General features: G+C 36.2%; 2 protein-coding genes across 6 annotated transcripts in view; one reads left to right on the plus strand and one right to left on the minus strand.

Annotated features, from left to right (window-relative positions):
- Positions 1-609: 609 nt before the first annotated feature.
- Positions 610-25,435, minus strand: part of LOC131070666 (E3 ubiquitin-protein ligase At3g02290) — a 50,423-nt gene continuing 25,597 nt past the window's right edge. For 2 of the 5 annotated variants that reach the window (XM_058006255.2, XM_058006282.2), the window contains exons 2-5: positions 21,732-21,972; positions 14,608-15,034; positions 2,868-2,977; positions 610-1,354 (exon numbers count right to left, since the gene is read on the minus strand). In XM_058006255.2, coding sequence (XP_057862238.1) covers positions 1,328-1,354; positions 2,868-2,977; positions 14,608-15,034; positions 21,732-21,854 — 687 coding nt within the window. In that variant the 5' untranslated portion in view covers positions 21,855-21,972 and the 3' untranslated portion in view covers positions 610-1,327. Of the gene's footprint in view, positions 1,355-2,867; positions 2,978-14,607; positions 15,035-21,731; positions 22,037-25,435 lie in introns of all 5 variants that reach the window. The other 3 variants (XM_058006268.2, XM_058006261.2, XM_058006274.2) reach the window with 3 other exon arrangements.
- On the plus strand, positions 10,710-12,419 carry LOC131858077 (uncharacterized). Its single transcript, XM_059211033.1, has 3 exons — positions 10,710-11,032; positions 11,146-11,844; positions 11,960-12,419. The coding sequence occupies exons 1-3, from the start codon at positions 10,763-10,765 to the stop codon at positions 12,341-12,343; spliced, it is 1,353 nt and encodes a 450-aa protein (XP_059067016.1). The 5' UTR covers positions 10,710-10,762; the 3' UTR covers positions 12,344-12,419.

Below are 25,435 nucleotides of genomic sequence, written 5' to 3' on the forward strand. Positions count from 1 at the left end.
AATAAAAAAATAAAAAATAAAAAATAATGCTATAACAGATGAGAAAAGCTCTCCAGATGATAATAGCCGCAAACTCTGTGATTTATACTATGGTGAACCTTCAGAAAACGAGCACAGAACCAAGCATATAATGAAGTTTACTCACATGATGATAGGTTAAAAGTTGTCTCTTTTACCGTTATCTTGTATTTCCAGACTCTAACATCAAATGTTATCAACCCATCCTCTGATAGCAACTAGCCTTCTAATCAATCTGGGGAAACCCATCTTCGTCAGCTTTCTAATCCATATAATTGTATCCATAGTAAAGTAAAAGCACCATAAGTTAGAAAAATGAAAAATGTAATTTTGTAAGATATAAAATGCAAGAAAAAACTAGAATATGTTTCAATCAAAACAACTTCATGGGATACCCAATATAAGATAACTGGATGCTGCCCTATTTCTTATAAAGATTGGAAGGAACAATGAATAAACATTAAATATAAGACAACTGGATGCTGCCCTATTTTAGCTATTAATTTTACAAGAGAGATAAAATGCAAGAAAAAGCTGCACTATATTTCAATGTAAAAAAACTTGATACCCAAGAAAGCTTTCTTATAAAGATTGGAAAGAAAGATGATGAAATATTAAATATATGACAACTGTAAACTGCCCCAAATTAACTATCATATTTACATAATGCATGAAGACAGCGATTTCTCAGATAGATGGACAAATTAGTATCCCATATGGAGCAAGTCCCGCAGCCAACAGGCGAGCTTAACCATCAGAATAATGTCGGTATATATATAGCTTCCAAGATATACTTGAACCAAGGAAGCTATGCAATTTGTCATCTGTTACAGATCATTAGATTTCTGCATATTATGTATAAGCCATTGATCAGTCATCTAAATAATGCAAATGATTCAGGGGCTTTTGATGCAAACCATCTCCAGAGGGATTACCACCAATTACATATGATTAATATGCCAATCAAAACGACTTAAGGCATACCCAAGAAAGCTTTCTTATAGAGATTGCAGGGAACAATGAGGAATCATTAATATAAAACAACTGAATGTAGCACCAATTTAGCCACCATATTTACATAGTGCATGAAAACACCCTTCACCATCAGATAGATGGACATATTAGTATCCCACACAGAACTAGTCCCTCAGTGAACTGACAAGCTAACCATCAGAATAATGTAAGTATATATTGCTTCAGAGATATCCTTGAACCAAGGAAGCTTTACAATTATCATCTGCTACAAATCATTAGATTTCTGCATATTTTGAATGAGCCATTGACCGGTCATCTAAATAATGTAAATGATTCAAGGAGTTTCGCTGAAAACCATCTCCTGAGATATCACCATCAATTACATGCCATATCAGTAGCAATAAAAAACAAATCAGCTATAGTTATTGTAATAAGGAAAATTCTGGTTTGAAAGAATCTAGAGCAACTGAATCTACAAAACAATGATTTAACAGTGCCCACGCAATACATAATCTCATCTTTCATACCGAACTTATTTGCCAACTTGAGGGCAGTATGTATTAGTAGATCTTCTTTTGGGTTTATCTTGAAATATATGACAAGCTGAACCACAAATTCAGTGGTTAGTTTTAGTAAATTTTTAGAAGCATGTTACTCTCACAAATGGTAATTTACTAAATCTAGTACATCTGATTCAGTAAATCCCCAATAGAACTCCACCTAGCCAATGCACAATAATTCATAGACATACAAGTTTTCCACAGAACATTGAATCACATCATCTGGTAAATGTGGTATCATCCTTTACAGGTGGAATGGTATGCAGATTCATAGAAGAATCTAAATAGAGAAACTCCAAGGCTTATTAGAGGATCTTGACATAGATTCAAGGTACAGGTTCATCTAGGGAATACGTATTCACAAGGAGATGACGGTCATTCATATGGAGCATCAGAAAAGGAATGAGGATCAGAGGCAATATACTTCTGAACATAACGTTCATTTATTTTTAGATCTATCAATTGAGTACGCAAGAAGCAGGTCTTTCCTATAGCCACCACCAACACAAAATACAGAAGATAAATGATTGCAGCACAGGAGACCACAAGCTTATGTGAGTTTTGGAGGAACTTGTATTCCCAAGGGTCCTACCAGCCATTCTAGACACTTATAGTCAAGAGGTCATTACCATCACTCAGAATCCTACAGAGACAGAGAACCAAGTATAAAGTTAAGTAGACAGAGCCCAGTCAGAGAATCAGGTATCAAGCTTCCTTAGCAAATCTTGTAGAGAAAAAGTTCATCCAATTGTGGGACTTGATCAGGCTTTCTGAATCTATATTAGCAATGATTAGGAGTGATTATTTCGACATAGGAGGGGTGTATTAAGCAAATTGAATGCCATCTTTCTCCAAACTCCCTAAGTAGTGATTTGAAAGTAAAGGATTCATGTTGCTGTTAGATTTGAAACTACAAAATTCAACATGCTTAGTAACACAGTCCTGTCTGTTATCCCTAGCCAAGTTTTCAACTAAACAAATATAAAATCATCTCAAGACCAACTGCAAGCCATTATACAAGACCATGACTAATATGCATAAAGTTCATTGAGCACATCCACTGTAAAAAGTTTAACCAATGACCCATCTTATTTGCGAAAAATAAGAAGGGAAACTAACCAAATGTATAATAAGGTAACGCATACATGAAAAGGAAAAATGGAAATTTTTATCATACATCAATCTCATTGTAGTCAGAATCGTAATTTATCAAGACCAAATATTTATTTAACTCAACAATACAAAAACTGAATACACAAAAGGAAAAAAATAAACACTCAAAAGGCCTTAACAGTTTAGTAAGTTAAGAGATACCTTTCCACAGACTGGGCAGTTATCGCTTCGCTCCATCCACTCATATATACAGCCAAGATGAAAATGGTGACCACACTGTGTAGAAATTTTAGGGTTTTCAGTAGTATATTCTGCAAAACAGTAAAATGATTAGCTACAACAAAGGTTCTCATGCTTTATGCAAAGGGTAATATTTCTTTTTTGAAAATGGGGTTCTAACATTCAATACAAACAGATGGTGACTCGCAAACTAGGTATTTTTCTTCTTAATTTTTGGGGCCAATGCAGAAAAAGCAAGTTGTCTAAACATTTAAAAATGAAAACAACTCATGTAGAAGCCCAAAATTTGTTTGAGCACAACATTAAAAGTGAAACACATTTTGATGTATATAGTAACTGAGCAATTGCCATGGCTGTACAACTTGCATTTTCTCAAAATCCAGTCATCTATGTACAGCCAAGGAAGCTTGATACTTATTGAGATTTATCACATTATACAATTGGAACAATACGGAATAAGCATCCTCTACACACACAATAAATATTAATCCTCACAGCTTTTCTTCTTTTTTGGAAGTGGTCAAATCAAAATATTCACATTGACAACAATCAAATTAAAAAATATACAAAAGAATCTGATGTGAAATCTATCAGTAGCTTATCTAAAGACTAGCGAGCATCTTTTGAACATTAAATTATTCAAATAGAATAGCACTGCAAAAAAAAGGTCATCCCTGATTATCTAAATATGCAGTCCTTACCCGAAAAAATAGCTTTAACGGTGACCAATATAACCACCTAATATATATTGTAGCAACAATTTAAGTTGGTCCTTCACATATTTTTCCAACGAATTGCCAAAAACATTCATGCAGATCAGAAAGCCAGTTTGCATTTCCTTACAGGACCCCAGAAGGACACCCTAGATAATTTTTTGTGGAGCACACCCCAATTCAGATGTTTGCACTTGGTCCTACTAGTAATGACTATACTATAGCTAGCTGCAGGCGAAGCATGCACATCGCTAGATTTTCTCATTGAGTGCATGGTCCATTTCCTTGGTCTATTCCTGATAATCATTTCAAACAGAAAAACAACCATGTGTCTTTGTTGTTGGTTGCCAAATAAACAGACTGTAAGAAAGGCATAATCTCTAACTGATTTTTCAGCAGATCTCCTGGCACTGCAGAAGCTCCTTGAGGACTAGGAGATTTCCTGCCATGCTGGTTCGGGACAGGTAGATCATGGATCCATTGGTTTGGACAGGCATCTCAAACCAGAGCATACTGTTCAAAGTTCAAACTAGAGACTAAATGATCCATGGAAGTTATAAAGTGGAGGACTTCTACTATGTGGAACCATAGGTAACAACTCTTTTTAGGGTTTGGACTTGCACATAAGGACAGGATGACAAAAGGGAAAAACTAGCTTTGAAATTCTATCCATTGAGAACACTTTCAGGCTAAAATATATAATTCTATGGGATAGCAAACATACATTATGTGACAGAAAACTGAATAATTGATGATGTTCAATGTGGATACTGACCTACCGTGGCTGAAACTCTTCCTCATCAATTATCAATTATACAGTGTGCACCCCAAGTACAAAATCAAATAGCCTTTTATCATACAGTCAGCTTTTTATTTATCTCATGCAATAGCTTTCTAATAGTAATCCTCATGATTGCTTCTTATTGAAATTGTTCAGCCAGTATTCGTTATTGTTAATCTAAAATTTAATGTTCATTCAATCAATTTTATTGTGCCTATTGCTACTGAAATGTTTTGTTGTGTGCCCTATAGGAGATTGAATTGCTTTTAGCAAATTTGTGGTTGTATTGTAGGTTTATTCAAAGTGGGGAATTGTGGCTTTGTACCTTTTCCCTTGATTTTATTTAACAAAGCATTATGTCCTTTAAGTGTTTTAATCGACTCAATCCTTATGTGTACTTGCACTATTCAATCTTTACTTTTAGTTTAATACTATAAGCATGAAGTTTTAGGGTTTTCTTTCAATCAGAAAACACACAAATCATTTGCTCTAAGTGAATCCAAAAACATACAGATTAAATTTTATCACCATGACTGAAAACACCCTAAAAAACACTGTAAAGATCATAAATAACAAGCATATAGTGTGAAAATTTAGATTTTATTTACGAGGTGCTCTTCTAATTCGAAAAAAATCTACCACAAATCTATTCCTTTTTTTTTGATATATTGAAAGGTGTGCAATAAAATGCTAACAAAGCAAAAACAAGCACAACACCTAGATATGACAACTAGCATAACGAATGTTGTTGGATCTATTGCATCAAGATTAAAAAAGTTCTTAACTGTTAGTTTTCAGAAGCATATATTATCAGCAATATAACTAACATTGACAAAAAAATTGGCGTAAACAAATATTAGAAATTCTAATGGTTTCCTTGCTCCATCACAAATCAGCTTGTCAGTGTGATTGTCTGGTGGGACTAGCATAACATGTGTTGTGAGATCTATTGCATCAAGATTAATAGTCCTAAATGTTGGCTCTATATAATTTTTGTTAACACAATCACGCCATTAAACTCCACCTCTTGTTGCCGCTGTAGGTTACACATCTTTGCATAACTAGGAAATGAACATACAGATTGTGGAGACTGAGTTGCAAACAGTACCCTAAAGCCCAAAAAACAAGAGGACCTGTATAAGGAGCAAATTAAATTAGACATCAGTGAGCATGGTTGAATATTTTTTAGGAGATATGGTGAGATTGTTAACAAGTCTTATAGTAGGAGCCCTCGAATCCCTTAAACACCTACGTTTGGCATGCAGGTTTCTAACTTGTCAAAATTATTTATTAGCATAAGAAAAAACATTAAATAAACAAACCAAAAGAAGCTGAAATTCCATCGAGTAAATACAATAACAATTCATTCATTTCACTTCCATAAAGGCATATTCAAGAATCAACTTAAGCATCTAGCAGCATCTCTGAAACCTCCTTCAAAGGTTTCCTAAAACTGAATTTTGATTAAGTGGCATGGGGTAGTCCTAATTGGCTGGAGCAAGGGTTGGTTTGCTATTTCTCTAAGCAATTTTTTAAAAGGGGTTCTTTATTCCTGGCAAAATCGCACTCACGAAAAATAATTTCAAGTTTGAATAAGGGGGCTATGAAGGATTAGAATCGCAATAACATTTTGTTTGAGACTTGTCTTCTACGAATGTTTTGAAGAGATTGAATTTTTATATTGCTACAAGGAGTGCAATAAAGTTGCAAATCTTCCAACAAATGCTAGAAACAATCAGTTGCCTTCCTTAGCAAGGATCAACAATAATTTGAATGAATGAGAAAGCCTCTCTCATATCCACCTAGAAAACCATCCTTCCGGGTTTGCAAAATGTTCTGCCAACTTTCATTCCCCTCCTTGAGTTTTTCCCTTAATATATTTTATAATATATTAAAATGAAAAAATATAAGTCAGAGCACTTTGAAATCATTATGCAACTAAAGGGAGGCAGGCCCTACGTGTGGAATTAACACAAAGAACCTATAGATTGTGTGGGAGATGGCCACCCCATGACTGGAGTGTGCAAAATGCCCTTTGAGGCAAGGTTCATATCTTTCTACAAAGAACTTGTGTTGCTGGTTCTGCTAGTTCATTTTTCCCTACAGAGGCATTTCAATTTTCTCCAATAGAATGCAATGTTGGAGTTCATCTCAGCATTCGTCATATCAAATCAACATCTGTGAAACACATTTGCGATTCGTGTTGAAGACAACCTCAAGTTTATAAGCTTATTCTTGAACCTGATGGATTGGTGGCTTTGGTATGATGCTCGAGATTGAAGTCTCAATTTTGGTTGACTCTAAAGTGACATTAGGGATCCAGAAGCAGATGTCATGGACTGGACTTTGAACAAGATTTTTTCATAAGCAAAAAATGTGCTATCATGCAATAACTCTGTAGAGAGATTAGAGGACACTAAAGAGGCTCCAATTCAAGGGCCAGAAGAATGGCTCTACGTTGAAAGATACAAATGATTATTCCGCAAAGAGGGTCTTGCCTCTTTCTACTGCGACTTGGCTCTATACATCGACCAATAGATGGAAAAAGTTTAAGTTCTCCTTTCCCTTGTAGAAGCACCTAGGGGGGAGTAAAACAAACTTGTGTTGCAGATCACAGCACAATCACCAATAAATGAGAGTTCGTAAAGGTTCAATATCCGTACTTTGTGCCTACTTAGGTTGAAGACAGAATGATGGTAGGGGTATGAAATGATGATGTTAGTAATGGCAGATAGCAGATAAGCCTACACGCAGTTAAACCCTGTGTCAAAATGGTGTCAGCTGAAGACTAGCCAGTGTTTTCATGGAAATAGTTCATCCATGCTGTATTGTTCTTCAAGCAGTTATTTTCCAACCATATCATTTGACCGGCAAATTCAAGATACTTTGACAGAAAACTCCTTGGACAGCAGCAATTCAATTGTGATTGAATGTATCTCCTCTGACAGTAATTATCCTTTCTCCCTTACAATTTTCTTCTTCAATAGCATACCCTCTCCAAGGGCTTTCTCGCTTGCATGGCATACCCTTCTTAGGTCATCATCACTCTGACACCAAATGTTGGAAGAATGAATGTATAGAATTTGGGAAAGTTACAAGGTAGTTGTAACTTAATTGTTACTTTCAGGTATAACAAATGAAGTGTTTTTATTAAGGTAAGCAGGGTTTTGAAAGGCCCCAGAATCTTTTGCATTAAGAAAGATAGGACGTGAAGCACAGCAGACCAATAAGAAACAGCCAACAGGACAGCAACAAAACTACCAAGGACCAACTACAAGCAGCGCAACAGAGCTACAAGGAGCAACTACAAGCAGCGCAACAGAGCTACAAGGAGCAACAAAAAAAACAACTAAACAGCTCAGGAACAACCTTACAAAGCTAACTGAACCCCAACCAAATAATGGGGGCTTACAGAAGTGATTTAAAGGTTTTTGGTTAACCTTAGTAACAGGGTCCTTCTCCCCTAAATTGTGTTTCTTGAAAAAAGGAGAATCCATAGAAACACCATTAAAGTAATAAGACTATTATACACCATCTGCTCTTCCTTGATAGAGAGAGAAGGCTGATTTTTCTCTCCCAAACGCCTTTTCTTGTGACTATGAGAATCCAACGAACCACCTAATTCCTCGTACACTTTGGCAGCCAGAGTCTGATTTCCCCTTGTTTTCCACCATTTGTTCATCCACACTTGGAGAAGAGGACTGCCCACAAATAAAAGGCATTTGTTTCATTTTCCTCCAAACTAAATGATTAACCTTCATGGTCACACGAGCGTATGTAGAATGACCCACTTTACTGCAAAAATTGCAGACAATCGGAGAAATTTCAAGTTCAATTTCCTGCACCCATTTACCATACTTAAAGATAAAGTGACCTGGGTAGGGATCACTTTGTTTATTTCCACCAGCACACAAAATCTTGCATATAGTAGACATTTCATGGATTTGGTAATAGGGTCAATAGCACAAAATTGCCCAAAAGAGTTGGCAATGGACAAAAGAATCTTATTACTCCCAAATTCCAAGGGCAACCTCAGTAGCTGAACCCAAACAGGGATCTTGATGTCATTTAGAGGGTTGAGCCCAGAATACCCACTTGGAGAGACAAACACCATTCAATCCCAAAAACCAAGGACCTTCACAAAGAATCCTAGAGCAATCCTCAATAACAGAAAAGGGAAAAAGGAAACAATTGTATGCCATTGCAGTTACCTTAACTTGTCCTTCCAGTTTCCAAACTCAAGAAACCCATCTTTTGATAGTGTCAATATGACGGTTGCCACAAAATCTCCTAATGAGCAAACCCCCCAGCCATTCTAAAGACTCAGAAAGAAGAGTATCAGGAATCTCAACCTCAAGCTCCTGCTCACAAAGAGTATCGGGGGCCCTAGGAGGAGGAGAAGGGATAGTAAAAGGAGGGACTACCACAACTTAAGGCTCAACCACCATCACAAAATCTGGAGAGGTAACACTAGAAGCACCAATACCAACATCGAACAGGGAATCTTCATTCTTCAACAAATCCTCGAAAGCCCTAGTGACATTCTCCACGAGGGAACGAGAAAATTTTTCAAACTCTCCAAATCCAACTCAATAGCCTCATCCCCAACTATAACCAAGACAACAGGAGGAGTCGTATTGGTGACAGTAAGGAATAGGGGAAAACCCTTCCTTCAGTGAACCCTAGAGGCCAATACCAACAATATCTATGATACCGGTTCTCCCCTTTTTTGCCTGGGTCCTGGTCCTGGTCCGTGCCCGGTCCTGGTCCTGGTCCGGTTCGCCCTGGGTCCCCCCCGGGTCCTGCCCAGGCGGCTGGGTTCCCTGTGGGTCCTGCCATGCAGGACCCACAGGGAACCCAGCCGCCTGGGCAGGACCCGGGGGGGACCCAGGGCGAACCCAAGAGGACCCGGGTGAACCCAAGCCCGTGGGTTCCCAAAAACGGGGCCCACGGGTTAGAAAGCATTTAAAAACAATAAAAAAACAATATTTTTAATCTTCTAAATACATCTAAACCCTAATCCGCCCCTCTATAATGCATTTCATGCATCAAAACATGCATTCAACCTATTCTACTTGCATTTTTGAAGATTTTTTCTCTACAATCACGGTTCTTAGTTTTTGTATTTTTCTTCGAAGGTGACGACTACAAAGGTGTGAGACACGCATCAAAGGCATAGGAATCACTGGAGAAGAAAGATTTAGCCATTAAAGGTAAGTGAATCTGAATTTTTTTCAAGTTTTCAAGAATTTTTCCAAGTTTTTTTCAAATTTTTAAATTTTTTTTTAAAGTTTTTTAAAGTTTTTTTAATTTTTTTTAAAGAAGTCTTGTATATTTTTTTACACTTTGTATGCATAGTATGGGGTTATAATACCAAAATTTTAATAATTTTTTTCAATAATGTTGTGCATTCTCTTTTCATTTTAGGTGCACTATTCATATAATCATACATAATGGCTGGAACTGGAAGTGCAAGTGCAAGCTCTAGTTCAGTTGCAAATGTCCGAAATGAAAATACCCCCTTTAAAATTGATCAAGATTCACCACTTTGGCATTATACAACAATGATCAAGCCAGTGTCTGGTGGTGGGGGTTTTGTTTGGCAATGCAACCATTGTGGCACTGAGTATACCAGCTCATACTATCGAGTGAAAGGCCACCTTTGTTTCATCCCTGGGCGTGGAATAAAATTTTGTAAGGGATCAGATGGCAAGGGGCTGCCAAAAGCTCTAGTTTTGGGATATATTAGAGAACAAGAGGAAGCTGATAGGAGAAGTGGCAAAGCAAAGACTGATCATCCTCTTGTCCATCAAAGCTCAATGTCTAAGAGGCCTTCTAGTAGCATGGGCTCCACAAGACCAGCTAGTTCACATCCTTTCATGCAAAACCCACCAGTTGATGCAGTAGAGAATCAGAATGTTGTGGCTTCACGGAAAAGAGGCCCATTGGATTTTGCCTTCAAAAATGAACTGAGAGAGATTGCAGATTCCAAAATTGCACGTTGCCTTTATGGCAATGGGCTTTCTTTCAACCTTGTTAGATCACCTTACTTTCGGGACATGGTGCATACTCTTTGCAATACACCTTCTGATTATGTTTGTCCAGGGTATGAAAAGGTGAGAACCACCTTATTGGCAAAGGAGAAAGCATCCATAGAGTTACAGTTGAAGGTCATCAAAGATACATGGCAGGAAACAGGTGTGACCATTGTTTCTGATGGATGGAAAGATTGTAAAAATAGGCCATTGATCAATGTTATAGCAGTGTGTCCTAAAGGGGCAATGTTTTTGAAAGCAGTGGATAGTGAGGGGCAAGTGAAAGATGCAAGTTTCATTGCCAATATCTTGATAGAATGCATTGACATGGTGGGGCCTCAAAATGTTGTCCAAGTTGTAACTGACAATGCTAAAAATTGTAGGGCAGCAGGGACTATAGTGGAGGCTACATATGGTCACATCTTTTGGACACCATGCGCAGTACACTCACTCAATTTAATCATGCAAAAGCTTGGCACACAAATTGATTGGGTGAAAAAACTATATGCGGAGGGCGAGGAGATTCAAATGTTTGTGACTAATCATCATATGTCACAAGCCATTTTCAGGACCTTCTCCAAGTTGGAGTTGTTGAAGGTAATTTATAATTACTAATTTTAAATTTTATTTTTTAATTTTTTAGTTTTAAATTTGTATTTTTTATAGACTTGCATTTGATATATGTTGTGTATTTTGTTATGTCATGTTAGGTTGCTGAAACACGATTTGCATCTCACACGCTCGTCTTAAGACGACTTCTGAAGGTGCGAGACGCCTTGAGTTCTATGGTCATCAACAGCTTGTGGAGTGTATGGAAGCAGTCCCACACAGAAAGAGCTCTAAAAGTAAGAGCATTGATCCTTAGTGAGAAATGGTGGGATGATGTGGAATATGTTTTGAATTTCACTGAGCCCATCATGAGCATGATCAGGTATGCTGATACTGATCGCCCATGTTTGGGCAAGATTTATGATGGCATGGATTGCATGGTGGAAAAAATAAAAGAAGTAATAAATAGAAAAGAAAATGACCCAACGGAAACATTTTTCAAAGTTGTGCAGAAAATTGTTGTTGACCGTTGGAACAAGATGACCACCCCCTTACATCTCTTAGCATTTGCTTTGACGCCAAAATTTTATAGTGCAAAGATGCTTGCAACACCAAGGAGGGTGCCACCATATAGAGATGCAGAGGTTGCTTCTGGCTATAGGGCTGCCTTTAAAAAGATATATCAAGATGAGGAGACAAGAAATATTGTCATGAGGGAGTTTGGCCAATTTGTATCTGCAAAAAATCATGATGTTGTAGCTCTTAATGCTAGATATGGGATGGATGCTGATGAGTGGTGGTATGTACATGGTCAAGGCTCCATTTACTTGCAGCCTCTTGCAATTAAACTTAACTCCCAAGTATGTATCTTTTTATTTTTTATTTTTATAGTTTTCCAATTCCATTTGATGCTATCATTTTTTCATTTTATAATTTTAATTTGTAAATTTCTAATTATGTTTTAACTTTTAACAGGTTGCAAGTTCTTCTTCAGCTGAGCGGAATTGGAGTACATACTCCTTCATCCACTCAGTCAAACGTAATCGTTTGGGTGCAAAGAAAGCTGAGGATTTGGTCTACGTACACTCCAACCTTCGTTTGTTGTCACATAAGGACCCTGAATATAGTGAGGGTGTAACAAGGAATTGGGATCTAGCCCCTGAGTGTGCTGATTTAGATGCTACAGTTGCACAACTTTGCCAAGTCTCTATAGACGAGGCGGTTATGGAATTTGAGAGAGACATAGCTAGTGGGAGTGGCATTCCATTTGATATTGGTTCAATTGATGTTGAATTTGAACCACTTGATGACCGTGAGCTTGGGTTGGATGCTTCAGATGAAGATGAATATGGAATTTAAATCCCATAGATGGCTTGTAATTTGAATGTTTAACTTTATACTTTATTGTGTCATGACATTTTCACATTTTGAAACTTGAAACTTGAATATTATCTTTTTTGCAAATTATGAATATGATATTACATTTATGATTTATGATATATCAATATCAGAATATTTATTGGCATTGGCAATTATGGATTTATGATTTATTGATTTATGATTTATCTGTTATCATCTATGTATCATTGTATGGGAAAGTTACATTGTATGTTTGATGTTTCATATTTGTATGTTTGAACTGTGAACATATATAATTTTGATGTTTGAAGTTTGAACATATATATATATATATTAAAAAAAATTAAAATATATATATATATGTACGGACGAACCCGTACCCGTACCCAAAAAAAAAAAATTTTTGCCGAATCCGCGAACCCGTACCCAAATCCGAACCCGAATCCGAACCGGAACCGGTAACTTAGAACAATATGGTTCAAATCACCAATCAGTTACGTCTCTGCTGCAGGAACTTCACTAGGCCCAACAACCGAGAAAGCCTTAGAAACCATAGGTGCATAGAGGAAGCCCCTACAGAAGCTGCAAACAGAGGGGCAGAAGCAAAAGAGGTTAGCCCAACAGTCTTGGGGCAATAGAGAGCAATCTCATCCAGAGCCCTCTCCACTGCAGAAAGAGACTTCGCAGATCAAGGGGCCTCCCCGTCCATAGCATCCTCCACAATGTCGAAAATATCGAAATCCATATAGTCCCAACAATCCCCTTCACCATTGAAGCAGATCCTTTCTCCAGAGTTATCATTCTCGGCCTCCAAATGGGCAAGCACAAGGGCTCTTAGCAAAATGTCAAGAAGGAGAACGAAGTCATCATCTGAGGGGCATTCGCTATCTCCTTCATCTTCAAAACAGCCATCACTTGCACCAGAACCAAAGGGTCCACCTCCAACGCCAATGGCTAGGGTTTTTGTTGCTATAGCATTTTCCCTAGCTCTCGCTCTTGTCTCCATCTTCTCAATCTTTTACTTTTTACAAATGAAATGTTATTACATTAACATCAGTGATAAATGTCTATGTAAGTGTATTCTAACATTATATCTAATATCCAGATGTTCATTTGCAAAAAAAACTGATAACATAACTGGAAATGACCCTCACAGACAGCAATATGTTAAAAGCATGCATCCCTATGATCTTCACCGGTTTAATAAATTCATATGGTGTGATCCTTCAGACCACTTAACAGGATATAACAAAGTCATTACTAGTTCAGCTTGAGGAGAGCATTTAACATTCTTTGTCCTTTTGATCTATAAAGGAACCATAGTCATGGCTCGGTAACAATTACCAACACTGCTGACACATTTACAATGATCCTATCTATAATTTTTTTGTTAAAACATTAATAAGTCTCCATGTTGAACAATGTAAAACAATATCTTCAAAGTTGCATGGACACGGATATGAATACAAGTACGGATACGGATATTTTTAAAGACCGCAATATGGATACAAATGGATACGACATTCATACAATTCATATTTAACACAATTTTCCAAGTTATTAGAGGAGAATTGCTACATAAATAAATATAAGTTGATTTGACAATTTACAAGATGCAAACATAGTAGAGTTGCATTGAAAGATAGCCCAAAAAAATGGGTGGCTGAAATAGAAAAACAATTCGTTTGTCTTTTCTCATTTGGTGTAGGTTTTCTTTATGCCAATTTTTTTTAAGAAAAATGCATGAATTAAATTTTTTAAAATTAAATTTAGGAAGATTTATGTCAAATTTTAAAGAAATCAAATCACATATCCAGCATGGTTGGAAAATCAAGGTTTTTAGGGCACATGTGGGTACAGTATCTGACATATATCCGGGCCATATCAGATACAGGGATACACACGCCTAGGGAGGGACAGGAGTATCTGCCTACTCTGAACATCCCTGAACAAGAAGGTCCCTTAAATATTTGTGTGTGCATCTTCTCTAATATGTACTATGACTGCTATCTAAACTTCAGAAGTCTTAAGAATCATCATTAAAAGTAAATGTCTTGAGAACTGCAGAAATAATTAAAAATGCAATTTACAATTAAAAGACTGTTTCACACTTTGCATGGTTGGTGATAGACTGGATCTTATACAGAGAGAAAGATTAGAGTGCATGATTCCTACAGAAGTTTCATGTGTTCTTCAAAACCTTAAAATATAGTGGTTCTATAATGATAAAATGAAAAAGTGAAAAAAAAAATCATGAGCAATACCATCAAGACAAGTGGGACAGATGTCTTCCTCTTCTATGAGAGCTATTGCAGATTCAACAGTCAGCATTGTCTTCGAAGATTGGCACTTCTCTGGCATTTCAGTACAATAGCCTTGGCTCTGCTCTTCGCTATCAACTCCAATCTTTTTCTGCAGTGTAGTTAAAGTTTCACCGCAAGTGCCATTATCTCTTCTAAGAGGCTCAGATTCTTCATGCAAATAAATACTTGTCTTTTCACGCCTTGATACCAGCCCATCACGCTGTAAGTGAAGATATCTAGGATCTACATCATATGGTAAGGGTCTTGGAGGTGGGCGATATGTATCAGGTGGAGAAGTATCAGGAGAAGAAATACCTAACAATCCAGCTGACGCAGAAGATGCTGAAGCAGCACCTCGCCGATCAACCCTACCAAAGGCTGTAGAATACTGCATGATGCAAGAATAAACAGGAAAGAATATATTAGACCATTCTTTTACAAAGTTCTAAATTATCTGCAACACAGGTAATGCATATAATTATTTCAATTACATTTACAATGAAATATATATTGTATTCTAGCAATGTACAAAAATTCAATGGAATATAAAGCTTTGACTAATTATTTGGCTACCTTTCTAAAAGCAAAATTTCAAACATTTCTATATATATATAAAGAAAACAATATGAGATGTTCTCAAAGCTCCACCATTTGTACAGACTACCAGCAGAAAACGGTACAGCCAATTCACATTATATTGTAATAGTAACAGTTCCAATGCTCCACCCATAAGGCTGCCAATCCAGTTGCAGTAAAAGTTGAAACCAATATTGGCATGCATCTCTAAAATTAATGCTAAAAGGCAAAAGCCCAGAACACACACTTAGACAAACAACTATAGAAATTTTCAGATTGGACGAAGAGAAGTGAGTCAAGAATTTTATGTGTTTCTCTTTGCCGGATTTACAATTTTAGCTATAATATCAGTTATATTTAGCTGGTCACAATAATAATGTTGATAGTTATCAAGTCAACAGCATCTAGTTCTCTTTAAATAATGTTGTTCCAACAGATGACATTCAGCATATAAAGCTGAAATAAATTTCCTTCTAAATATCACATCAAGTGGTTTATTGCAAGATCATAACCCTTGTTGTAAAAGATCAAATGTGGAATTTTCCAACAAGTTGGGAAGCAAATAAATACACATAAAAACTCATACATCAGGATGTTATTTTAATATTTGGCATTAACATGACTGGGAGCTTCCTATATACTACACAGCAATCTCTTTTACACCTACAAATTAAATTAATTTAAGTGATTGATGGGTAGGATTCATCAGGTAATCCAACCTTCTGAAACTTTAAAAAAAAAAGTCCAGTGCAAATTTAGTTCAGGGAAAAAATTACTACAACTAAGAGTGGACCAGAACTGGGATAAACAAATATATAGGTGGCTGCATCCTCAAAGTGCAAAGTCGAACAAAGCATGTTAACTGTATTTAGAAAAAATAATGTTTTATAGCAGAGAACACTCAAAAAGAAATATATTAAAGATCTAAATTCTACAAACTTCAACCTGGATTAGAATAGACATAAAGCATAGGCTACTCATGACACTGCCAAACAATAAACATTATATATATTTGTCCAGATGCAGATATTTTTTGGATATTGAAATCAATATAATTTCATTAGAACTTGGAAAGAATTTGTTAAACATAATTTAGCCTGATTTTCCTTATTATCCATACTCAGAAAACAATATATGTCTAGCTTTTTGTTGCCATATTAAGAATACTATCATATGGACAGCATATAGCTGCCAGTTTAGTAGAGACATTTTAGAAGATAATTTTCAGTTTGCGCAATTGAAACATAAAGCCCTCAACCTTTGCCACTGCAATGAAAGAAATTATATTAATTCCCGCAAGAGGATAAGAGAAGTCAATGGAACCCATATGGCAGTAGCAGTTTCCCTCTCATCACATATAAGTTATAACATGAATACAGTATTAGAGAAATTTTAGAAGATAATTTTCAGTTTTTTGCATTTGAAACATAATGCCCTCAACCTTTGCCACTGCAAAGAAAGAAATTATATTAATTCCCGCAGGAGGATAACAGAAGTCAATGGAACTCATATGGCAGTATCAGTTTCCCTCTCATCACATATAACATGAATACATTGTTGTTAGCTATGTTGTTTATACTTTATTATGATAAGTTGTGACTGCCTTCTATTTCCTGAGCCATGCTGCTGCTGTTTCTGCTGACATGCATCCCCTGTTCCTCATGGATTTTATTTTCTTTGATCCATTCCCTTGGCAATTCATATAGAGGCCATCATTTGCCCATAAGTTGATGCAAGGGCATTTGAGTCCACAAGCAATCCCGAATCCCTAAAAGCATTAGCAGGTTGTGTTTCCATTTTTTCTTCAGTTTCGATGTGTTCACTACTTTGTGGCTTCATGTCAACTTGCATTCTCGGGAGTGCTATAGAAAAAATACAGCTTTGTTTATTTGTTTGATCTACTTGTGATTATGCTTCAAGGTACCCGCAGGTTGCTTCAGTCTCCTTTCAACTGCTATAAGTCAATTTCATTTGTTTATAAGCTGTTCTGCTGCAGGACCTGTATATTTCTGCTACAGGGACCATGTATTTAGATGGTGCGTGTGTTGTTTTAAGTGTTTATGCCCAGGTGACATGCTGCAACAGGAATTATAAAGGCTAATACCGAAATTAATATTTAGTGTTGATTAGATGAGGCTATTGTTATTGCATAGGATGTACTTTAAAAGTTCTCAGCTGTCTTCTTCTAAACAAAAGGTGCTTTTTGCCTTTTCCCAATCTTAGTGGCTTCATGAGAGTTTGATTGCTTTAGAAATACAGTGATTTTTTCTATATTTGTAGCAGAGTTTTTACATAAGGCAGCTGATTCTGAAGGTCGTGGTTTTATTTCCTTACGTTTGGGCAGCTAACATCTCTCCTTCCTTTGGTGGTGGCTAATGGTATGCTTACCTGGGATATTTCATATGTTCTTGGCACTAGCATTCTATTAATTGCCTATTTCTTTTGCTTTTCCCTTGGGGCAGGCCTTTTCCTGGCCAGTTCCTTTGCTGCTCAAACTGTTTACCCGTTCCTTGCCCATATGGTAATCTTCTATCTTGCATTAGTCAAGTTTCTTCTTTGACAGCAAGGCAATATTTCCTTCGTTGTTTTATCTTGCTGCAACTGGGCTGTCGTCATTTTCTGTTGCTGCATCTTGACTGCTCAACTATTCCTTGGCTAGCATTTTTTTTTTTCCTCCATGGCTATGATCAATTCCTTAACTCTGTAGCGATTTCCACCACAGGCTTCAACTGTTTGCTTGTGACTATTTTCTTGATTGCTAGCATGAAAATACCAGTTGGTAACAGGATCTGTAACAGCTTCTTGACTAGGATAATTATTGTTGTATATGATGTAAATTTTCTATTTACGGGCTCTCTCAATAATAACTATTTAAAGGAATGGTTTGGTAAGGAGAGTAGAGAAGAATATCTCTCTTCATGAGAGTAGACAAGGCTCATGGAGAGAGGGAACCTCTGTAGAAAGAGGAATAAAATTTTATTGAACAAAATTAGAGTGAAGACCCCTGAACATGAAAAGGGTATGTTAATGAAAACAAGACTGCATGAAGCCTCATTGTGAGAAGAGATACAGATTATAGATTTTTGTGTAGTTCACTATAGCATCATGTATTTGTAATGCAAGTTGTTTGCTGCCAAAGGCAACCAATAAAAGTTATTGTAGCATTTTTAATTTACTTTCATTGTACACGGATGTGTCATAAATTGTGTGGGCTGCTATACTGGGTAGTTTTTTAGTAGACCCCCTAGTCTAGACTGCATCATGAGTAAATCTAGATATAACAGAAAATAACTAGGGTAAGAAATGACCCTAGGAGATGAAAAAGTGATTAAGGATAGAACACTAAAAACCAATGAAAGCAAAAAAAGAGCAGTAATCCCAAACCAATTAAATACTAGAAATAAATTAATAATATATCAGTTCAAATCTACTAGCCATGTTAAGAGACGATTCCACAAGAAATGTACCAGCAGAAAGCAAAGAGGATTCAAAATACCCTAGCCATCTCAAGACAGGATTCCACAAGAAAAAGAAGCAAGCTAAAAGACAGCTTCCCGATCCATGTCAAAGGTCTGAGCAGAAAGAACTAACTTTAATCACCATCCCCCGACATCAAAGAACCAGTGCAGGATCTGAAAATATCAATTGGGCAATCTAAGAAGGATGTAGAGTACTTCTCAAACCTCTTGTAACTCAAATTCTACAATCCTTTCTTCAAACTCAATCGAAAACAGGAGTTTCTGGTGTAATGTCCCTGCTTTGAAATTGAAACCTAGATTTAAAACCTTGAAATCAAATTTGATAATTCCTATTTGGGAATTACAAGAATGCTTCATTGAATTCAGTTTTTGAGATTAAAATATTCAGAAATACTAATATTTTATTAAGACAATGTGTTTTAGATTAAAAGAATTTGAAGAGTGGGGCAGCTGTGAGCAGTCGCTGCAAGACAAGGAAGAATTACACTCTAAACAGCTACTGATTTCAAGTGCTGAATAAGGCAAAACCAGATCAGCAAATAAGACAAAGACAAGAGTCACAGGTGTTTATCCTAAGCATAAGAAGACAAAGGGTTATCAAAGGGGAAAGGAATCGTCAAAATTAAAAGGCAGCTCTAGAAGGAAGAAATTTAGAGTCAGCCATTTGCATTTAATAATATTACAAAATGAAATTGAAAAAAATTTATAATCAAGAGACATTTGACTCTTGGAGGAATACTCTATTTAAGAGAGTCAAACAAAGGTGAAGAGGGCATCATAGAGAAACAATTTATTATCTGATTTTACTACTTGTGGAGCATGAACTATGGTTCAATTAACCTGAGGACAAAACTCCTCTAGGCCTGACAATTAAAAGACAAAAACCCTTTTCTTTTCCTTGTAGAGTTGGTGGACGAAAAACCCTTATTTCAAAGGCATTTTAATCCCGGTAAGAGATGAGGACGGGATCATGCCCCGAGTGAATTTGGCAGAATCAGTCCTTAGTTCTCAGCCAAAGAGATTTCACCCTAAAGGCTCATGCTCCCATATCAGGTAGATTAAAGTTCTCTGTGGATGAAATAAAATCCTCCATCAAAAAAAGACATTACAAAGATATTTTAATAAAAATAGATCACTGTAGATTTGAGAAAATTTAACTGATAAAAAGGATTAAGTCCTATCCCTCTGAGATACATTCGAAGCATTAAATCTAAACTATGTAAAAAACTGTTGAAACTACAATTTCTAGGTTGATTGCATGCTTGCAATTAATTGTGCAACTATTATTGTGAGAAAGGTTTTATTATATCTAAAGAAAACAATGAAAACCTAAAAAGGGGCATTACATCTGTCCAATGTTTCTTGAAGGTAAGGCACCAATTCAAAAAATTCTACCAGCCTACCATTCTTACCACTCTCACATACTCATTTGTGAACCCTAAATGCTATCTTGCTTCCTTATTCAGTAGAAAATATAAAATCTCTGACAAGATTTATGGAAAGGAAGTCCTTCAAAACTCAGTTCTTGGCATGGTGTGATTTCACGTAAATGTACAAGGAGATTGCTACATAAATTCAAATTATGCCAACCAGCCTCAGTAAGATTCCAAGGGATCGTAGTATACATCCACAAGATAGAAAAAGAAAACTAAACATTAACTTATACCTACAGGATGACAGAAAAAGGAAATTCTTCAACTGAATCAGCTGATACTGGGATAGCAAACATTTAACTCCTAGAATTTATGTGATGCTAATTGCTGCTTTTTGGTGTGGCTTGGATTAAAAACATTAGTAAAGGCTTAGCATTTGTGTGATGTTAACAACAACTTTTGTGATGTGATTCCATAAATTTCAACATTGAGGTGTGTGATGTGATTAGATGTATGTTAATGTGCTCAATTGTATGCAAGAGGTTCAATTAACAAGGAAAACCCATTTAATTTTTTCCACTAACAGATATTAGTCAGTTCCATTATTCAAGACTTAACTTTAACTAAATGGCAATGTATTGGTGTAATTATTGAATCAGGTCGGTACATATTTTTCATGCCTTTAGAAGCTTCATTGGTATTTTAAATTTTTTCCTAAGGTGTAATGACAGTAAATCCTAATGATTTTGGTATAGCTTTCATAATAATATTTCAATTTGTATGTTCCACGCTCGTCTTGTGTATGGTTCTATTCTTTCTAATAAATTGTGTATGTGACTTTTAAGCAAACATTTCAATCACAAAAATTAGTCTAGATACCACTGCTGGATGAAAGTGCACAAACATTTGAAATCACGTGACTACAATGAGCACCATGCATGCCATTCTAATGGTTCCACTACTTGGCCTATTAAGTCACATGTATTAGACTTGACTATTTGTTCCTTATGATGGTATAAAGTTTTTGTTCTTCATGATAACAACAGGATACAAAATATATTGAACTTCAAGAAAGGTAATTATTTACCGTTTCAAAAAACTCAGAAGATAAATAGAACTAAATAGCATTTAAGAAACTTAGGTAATAATAAACCTTGTGTTTCAATATCATATCACACACGCACACACAACAGTTCATGCAATCCACAAAAGAAGCATCCAAAATAAAAAATTATAAAAGGAAGGATAAAAACCTTCAATTTTAAGAAATAATAAACTTTCTTTTTGAATCATACAAAACAGACACCACCATGACATACAGCATTAAAATTTTACTACACAGTTAAATATAACAATTGTTGCCTCTCTCATTGCTCATTATATTCATTAACGAGAAGATAACAGACACAATATAAGCACCTCATTCAAACGAAATACTACTCAATAAATATTAAAATATAGTTGCTAACTCCTTAACAAGAACAAGAAATAAAAAAGCTTCAGAAATGCAACAACATTTGAAATTTATAGTTTAAGAGGACATCTTTTATTTGGAATAAAACAACCAATCTCAAGAAATTACACTACCCAAAAAAAAAAGAAAAATAACATGAACTTATCACAAGTACATCTGGAATCACATATTAAGAGGGCATACCATGCTTAGAATCCGGTGGACACAACACCTGACACACAAGCAACGCTGATATATGGATCCATTGGGATAAGATGCATATTCTTCCAGGTCTTCCTGGCTTGGACAGCAACATAAAGCTCCCATACTCCTTTTTGATTTTAAGAGCTTTGAATTGAAAAGATACAAAATACTACTGCATTGTGTCCTCTCCACACCATACAGATGCTTCACACTGAAATTTTATTATTGTTACCTGCACGTGCTGCAAAATCTGAACAGAATTGGAACTCCAAAAGATTCTATATAAGCATTCAGTTCTGGCTCTTCTGTTTCAAAGAAATGGGCTTATCAATTTTCACAGACAGCTTTCAATTCTTTAATTATGTCCATAGTCTGAGTGAAGGTAGAATGTTAAATAGCACCAAATGATGGTACCCTATCCAAGTCCTAATGACAATCGAAAACAAACACTCCAAGTTTTTTTGTTTACAATGCCTTAAAAACACTAAACCACCAACATAAGAGGATAAAGCTCTAGGAAAGAAAATTTTGAGTGCAACAATAACAAACTTTGATCCAAAGCATAATCACTGTATATTGTTCAAGAAAGAACATGAATTGCTTAAGCTCTGGCAAATTCTTCCAGCCAGATTCAAGTTAAACCTTCACATTACACTTAATTTGCATTAGAACAGATTGAATCTGAAAACATTTTACTCTTTTAAGTAAATAACTCTTGAAGCATTACAACAATAAACAAACAAGAAAAGTTCTACTTTCAGATCAAAACATCAATTCCATGAACTGAAAATTAAGAATAACTGCTAGAAGTACCAACTGCATTCCTTTGTAATATCCCTACATAAATATTAATATATAATCAATTATCTTATTTCTCATCTTATTAATTTATTTCTTATATAACCAATTTCTATCTTATATTCTTATATAATCAATATCTAAATATTAATTTATAAACAATGTTTAATATTTAATATTAATTTATAATCAATAATAATTAATATTAAATAATATAATAAATTAATGTATTGAAGTGCTGTTTGAAAAGGCACGATTCCATTATTCTTAGCGATGGCTTATTAAGAAACTCACGATGTATAGAACGGGTGCAAGGAAAGGGTGTTGACTAAGAGCCACGTCCTTGCACACAAGACCATTGAAAAAAGCTTATAAGGACAGGAATCCAAGTGGGAGAAAGCAGGGAATGACAAGGAAAGAAAAAGGTGAAAGGCTGAGTCAGTGGATGTCAGCGATTTATATCTGGTTGCCAACGGTATGCTGATAATAATTGTTATACTGTTAATGTTTCTTTCTGAGAGTATTCTGCTGTAACTTATCTGAAATATAATTAAAAGAATATATATATAATGTCTTGATCAGAAAAATAATAATATTAGATTGTAAAAATCAGAAAGAACTCTAAAATAAACATTAAAGAGAATATGTATATACTATTCATTCTTGCTACTACTGTCTATTGATTTTACGATCAGAATTCAATTAAGCAGGGATAAAGCAATAATGAACAATAAGACACAGTCAATACCCTGGGAAAACCTTCCTTCTTGAGAGAGAAAAACCCAGCAACAATAATCTCTTTTGCTGTTATATTAATGAAGACAGAAATCTGCTTTACAATTGGCCCAAAGACTAGGCCAATCTGAAGTAATGAGTATAGCACCTCTCCTAGGAGCAATTTATACAAAGACTGAGATATCTCCTTAATATATTGATCTGAAGCAATATGATAATATGCTGAAGATAGTTGATCCTCCTGAGGTCACATGAACTTGCCTTTTATGAGAATTTGAATATGTCTTGAATGAATTTGCTTGAGTGAATATATACATGCATGGTGACCATTCGTGAAAGGTCAGCCCTCTTCAAAAACGAGGTGACTTTACAAACAGAAGGAGATGACTTTTGGTGAAGAGTCAGCCTCAACAAATAAATATAAATGAATGCTGCCGATTTCATTTCTGGGCGGAGATACTTTCCCACCGCTATACAACAACACTCCCTCTTAGCTCGGGAGATATCTTTCCAGATATTCATGTCATGGAGTCTCTCAACATGACACTCACAATGGTTACACCCATTTGTGGAAGAAAGTTCATCACGGAGTCACTCAACGTGATAACGTCATGGAGTCCCTCAACATGACATTCACCGTGGCTACTCCCATGTGTGAAAAGGAATATGTGCACAAGTGCCCATCATGGAGTCACTCAATGTGATGTCTTCATGGAGTCACTCAACGTGATGTCTTCATGGAGTCACTCAACATGACGTCCACCGTGGCTACTCCCATGTGTGGAAAAACACAAGTACAAAGAATTCATCACAAAGTCTCTCAACGTGATGTTGTCATGGAGTCTCTCAACATGACATCCACCATGGCTACTCCTAGAGGGTGGAAAGAACCACATCTCTGTCTCGGAGATGGACAAGAGCTTTCACCTCAAATTTCTTCGTCTCAAAGAAAAATGCATCGACAAGGGCTTTCACCTCAAATTTCTCCATCTCAGAGAAAAAATGCATTAACAAGGGCTTTCACCTCAAATTTCTCTGTCTTAGGAAAAATGCATTAACAACAAATAAAACAAATTAATGATGCTAAGCCTCCCTCTCAGCAAGGGCTTCAAGTACTAGTATCAACCTTCTGACCTTCTCGTCCAAGGTTGCCTTTGTTGGTTTGTCAGACTCCCTCTAAATGTTAATTCCTCCTCTTCGAAGAAACTGGTCGACTTTAGAATAAGAAACCTTCTAAATCAACTTTAGAGATTGGCTCCTTCTGAGATGTCCCCATGGCAATTTTCGTAGTAGAAGCAAGTTGTGTAGTTCTTAATTTGCAATCTTGGGCAAAGCAACCATACTTGTCACACCTGAAACACTGAATGTGAGAGAAATCCTCCTTCTTCGGATCTGGGGCAGAATCTGATTCTCTGTCTCTATTCCTTTTTCTTCTTTTGCCTCTTTCTCTAGAAGTGTGTGTAGCAAGAACTTGATTTTCTACATCATGATTGTTTCGCCCAATTCCTCTTGCTGCCAACCTGGACTCTTCTTGAATACAATCAGTTCAAAGACGATCAGATTTGGGCAACTTAGATCTCCCATTGATGCTTTGGATGAAGGGCTCCCAAGATTGGGGAAGACCACTTAGTGCCAACATACCAAGATCTCTGTCTGCAATTATGTCCCCAATAGCGCTCAACTGATCTCTCAAATCAGCAATCTTCATAAAGGATGAGATAACTGAATCTTCTTTATCCATTTTTACATGGTGAAGTTGTTGTCTCAAAGCAAGGGCTCTGCTGGTGTTGTTGATCTCATACATGCCTTTTAGAGTATCAAACATTTCTTTAGCTGACTTCAACTTGGAGATGATCGGTACTAGGTGATTTTCATCACAGAGTCTATCAAGATCTTCCTAGCTTTTGTGCCATTCTTCTTCCACTGGATTTTCTCAGTATCATCGGAAGGCTCGGGCATATCATGTTCTACGAAATCAAGAAGATCGTTCTCCTCTAATGCAATGAGTACCCTAGGTTTCCAAGAGTTGAAGTTTGAGGCTCCATCAAGCCTATCTTCTACCTTGACACCATTCATCTTTTTCCGAACAAATTCTCCTTCAAAGATCTGCCCTTAGGTCTGAAATGAAATAATTTGCAACGTTAGATTTGCATTACTATGCCTTCAAGATC

Source organism: Cryptomeria japonica, chromosome 9, assembly GCF_030272615.1.
Source record: "Cryptomeria japonica chromosome 9, Sugi_1.0, whole genome shotgun sequence".
In the NCBI taxonomy this organism is placed as follows: domain Eukaryota; kingdom Viridiplantae; phylum Streptophyta; class Pinopsida; order Cupressales; family Cupressaceae; genus Cryptomeria; species Cryptomeria japonica.

Bases quoted from the DNA above. Each gene is read 5' to 3' on its own strand.
- LOC131858077 (XM_059211033.1), top strand. From the start codon at position 10,763: ATGGTGGGGCCTCAAAATGTTGTCCAAGTTGTAACTGACAATGCTAAA. The intron at 11,033-11,145 runs GTAATTTATAAT...ATGTCATGTTAG, and splicing joins CCAAGTTGGAGTTGTTGAAG to GTTGCTGAAACACGATTTGC. The intron at 11,845-11,959 runs GTATGTATCTTT...AACTTTTAACAG, and splicing joins CAATTAAACTTAACTCCCAA to GTTGCAAGTTCTTCTTCAGC.